Source organism: Dryas octopetala, chromosome 3 (genome assembly GCF_963921425.1).
Source record: "Dryas octopetala chromosome 3, drDryOcto1.1, whole genome shotgun sequence".
NCBI classification, from domain to species: Eukaryota; Viridiplantae; Streptophyta; class Magnoliopsida; order Rosales; family Rosaceae; genus Dryas; species Dryas octopetala.
In genome coordinates this window covers 2,887,878-2,890,694 of record NC_141368.1, presented here as the reverse complement: position 1 = coordinate 2,890,694, position 2,817 = coordinate 2,887,878, and the positions used below count along the sequence as shown (strand labels likewise).

The 2,817-nt window shown below is 39.0% G+C and overlaps 1 protein-coding gene across 1 annotated transcript; it reads right to left on the bottom strand.

The window, feature by feature from the left end:
• Window positions 1–352: 352 nt before the first annotated feature.
• LOC147289560 (small ribosomal subunit protein uS15-like) lies at window positions 353–2,182 on the bottom strand. The gene is made up of 5 exons (XM_086236639.1): window positions 2,078–2,182; window positions 1,909–1,981; window positions 1,684–1,822; window positions 1,056–1,242; window positions 353–613 (listed from the first exon to the last, which is right to left on the bottom strand). The coding sequence occupies exons 1-5, from the start codon at window positions 2,098–2,100 to the stop codon at window positions 580–582; spliced, it is 456 nt and encodes a 151-aa protein (XP_086092765.1). The 5' UTR covers window positions 2,101–2,182; the 3' UTR covers window positions 353–579.
• Between the last annotated feature and the right edge of the window lie 635 nt (window positions 2,183–2,817).

Below are 2,817 nucleotides of genomic sequence, written 5' to 3'. Positions count from 1 at the left end.
CAGATTTTAGGAGAGAAGATGAAGGGAAGAAGGTGGAGGAGAGAAGAAAATGGGAAGGTGAAGGCGGTGGCAGGCGGCCGGAGGATGTGACGAAGAAGAAAGAAGGAGAGGGGAAGTGCACTAAGATTTTTTTAACACGTGGCACAATCCTATCTCTTGGATATTTTGAATGGCTATGATTAGAAGCCTTGTACCAGTCTGGTAGAGAAAAACTGGTAGAGGATCCAGGTGCATTGTAGCAGATGCAAGATTTGAAAATTCCAAAGAAACAGTCTTAAAATTGCCAACCATTTTGTATGTAAGGCCGATCCCATCAACTGCTAAGTATGACTTTCCAGAACATGGTATACAGTAAACGCAAATATAGCTGCAACCTCAATAGCTCAAAATTTCAAATACATGAGTGGTGCAAATGTAAAATGGTTAAACTGAAAAGCTGAATAGCACAAAATCAAATGACCAAACTCCTAGGTTTCTCTGTTGTTCTTCCATCTTCCATACAATCCTCCATCTTGCTCTTCCAGGGTATCCATATAATTACCCAAGTTATCACAGAACTGTGCAAGTTACAAACCCAACCTAAGCAACAAGAGTGCTGGCAGTGGTTGACTCACTGTAAAACAAAACACAGTACTAACATTATTGTACAGTAACAATAGAACAAATCTGCAAAGAATAAGCCTAAAACATATACAAACTAAGAATACTCAAATGATTAAGCTATTGTGTTAAATAGGTACAGAATTCAGTTCCAAAAAGAAGTTAGAATATTGCATTGCCCATCAAACGAAGATATGATTTGAAACCCTCTTTGTTCAACGCTATATGCCCTCCATATGAGGACAGTTGTCACATAAAAAATCCACTGAATTTTAAGTAGAATTGAACAGCAACACCTATGTGTCACTTCTAAACCTTGTGAGCCTATCCGAACTACATTACTGGCTGGGAGGTAAATTGGTCACATAATCAAAGCAACAAGTCATAAACATGCCTAAGAGTCGTGCTCAAAACCATAAAAATGTAGAAGTTGGAAAGGAAGTGAGAATGCTTACTATTTCCAGACAGGAGGAAGCTTTTTTGTTTGCTTGTAGTAACGAGAAAGTCTGTGTATCCTGCTCTCCACCAGAATCAGCCGGAACTTTGAATCCTTGTCCTTCCTGTTCCTCTCCAAATGCTTCCTAATTGACACTGCCTTCTTGATAAGCTGGTACAGGTCCTCGGGAATTTCAGGAGCAAGACCTAACCAACCAAAGGAAATTATAATAAAATAACAAAATAATAAAAACTAGACAGCAATTTAGTTAGTAGAAGGAAACTAAACCAGACAATATCAAATACTTCAATGAGAACAAAAACAAACTCTGAATCTTCTTAACATTTTCATTACAGAAGACGAAATATATAAAACGAAAACAGAAAGCTCATCTTATCGAGCTAGCTTAATCATACAACCACAATTGGGTTTCAATCACATAATCCCAATCAAACAAATAGTGTAAGCACTAAGCAGTCAATCAGTGCTTATTCTCCCATCCTCTCTTATTTCACCTATGTAATTGAGCTCATTGGAGTAATGGGTTTTCAATCCCACAAGTCCCACTACACACCCAAACCTTCTAGTACAATTTCCTGAGTGCATACAACTCACACACAACAAGATTAAAAGAAAGAAAGGCATACCGTGAGCTTTAAGAACACGCAAGATCTTGCTTCCAGTGACGCTCTTAACCTGAGCAATGCCGTGAGAGTCACGAAGAATCACACCGATCTGAGATGGAGTCATACCCTTCTTTGCGAACTTGCAGATGTTGTCTTCCACCTTCATCGCAGATAAAGCTACTCAATTAACAATTTAACGTCAAAAATTACATAACTAAATACAAATTTAGGGCTTTATTTACGTACATCTGGAGTAGATATCTTCAACCAGCTAGGTGGAGTTCTCTTGTAAGGCAAAGCTGAGGCTGACTTACCCTTTCTGCAAAACCCAAAAACAAAAACATATTGAACACCGATACAGCTATACGTACAACAAATATATACATAGAGAGAGAGAGAGAGAGAGAAGGAGTACCCATGGCTGTGCATACGACCCATGATGGCGGCAATAGAGGTGGAGCTCTCACTTTGTCTCTGTGTTTGACGAACGGCAAATGTTTCTGCTTCCTCAAAGATGAGGTTTTGTTAAGGGTTTATATATGAAGCCCGATTTGGGTATTTACTATTTTCTTTTGAAAAAATGACGAGCATGTTCTCGAATAAGCTATTGACTACTTGAGAAGCCCATATTGTTTGGGTTGGGTCGGGTAAAAAAGTCCTAATGGGCTCAGTCCCAAATTTATCTGGGCTTGGAGACTCCAGCCCAATGGAGCAACCCACAGGGGTAAAGGCCTAGCATTATAAAGGCTAAGAATCTTGTGTGCACCCAATGGAGGGCCAGTGGGGAAAGTGACTGTTTACAACTGGAAGGTCCATTTGCAAAGCTAAAGGCATTCATACCCTGTTGAATAAAGGGACTCCAAAAGAAAAGCCAAAGGCCAATTATGTTGACAATGAAAAGCCACCCACTTAACCAAAACTTTTTGTTGGGAAATTTCTTGGAAAAACGTCATTTGGGTGAGATTCAATTTTCATGTTTTGTTGGCTTCGGACAAATGTGAGTTATGCCATCATTTAGCTTGTCTTACATGATTACAGAGTGAAAATCATCTTTTGTGTGTCCTTTTAGAACTGAATGAAGAGTAGCACCATTTGATTAGTGTAGAAGTCATTGATTATAAAACTTGTATAGCCTTCAAGCAGGGGATTCTAATT

Coding starts and splice junctions, on each gene's coding strand:
- LOC147289560 (XM_086236639.1), bottom strand. CDS start 2,100: ATGGGTCGTATGCACAGCCATGG. Junction 1,982..2,077: donor GGTCGTATGCACAGCCATGG/GTACTCCTTCTC, acceptor TGGGTTTTGCAG/AAAGGGTAAGTCAGCCTCAG. Junction 1,243..1,683: donor GCGTGTTCTTAAAGCTCACG/GTATGCCTTTCT, acceptor TTGGTTGGTTAG/GTCTTGCTCCTGAAATTCCC.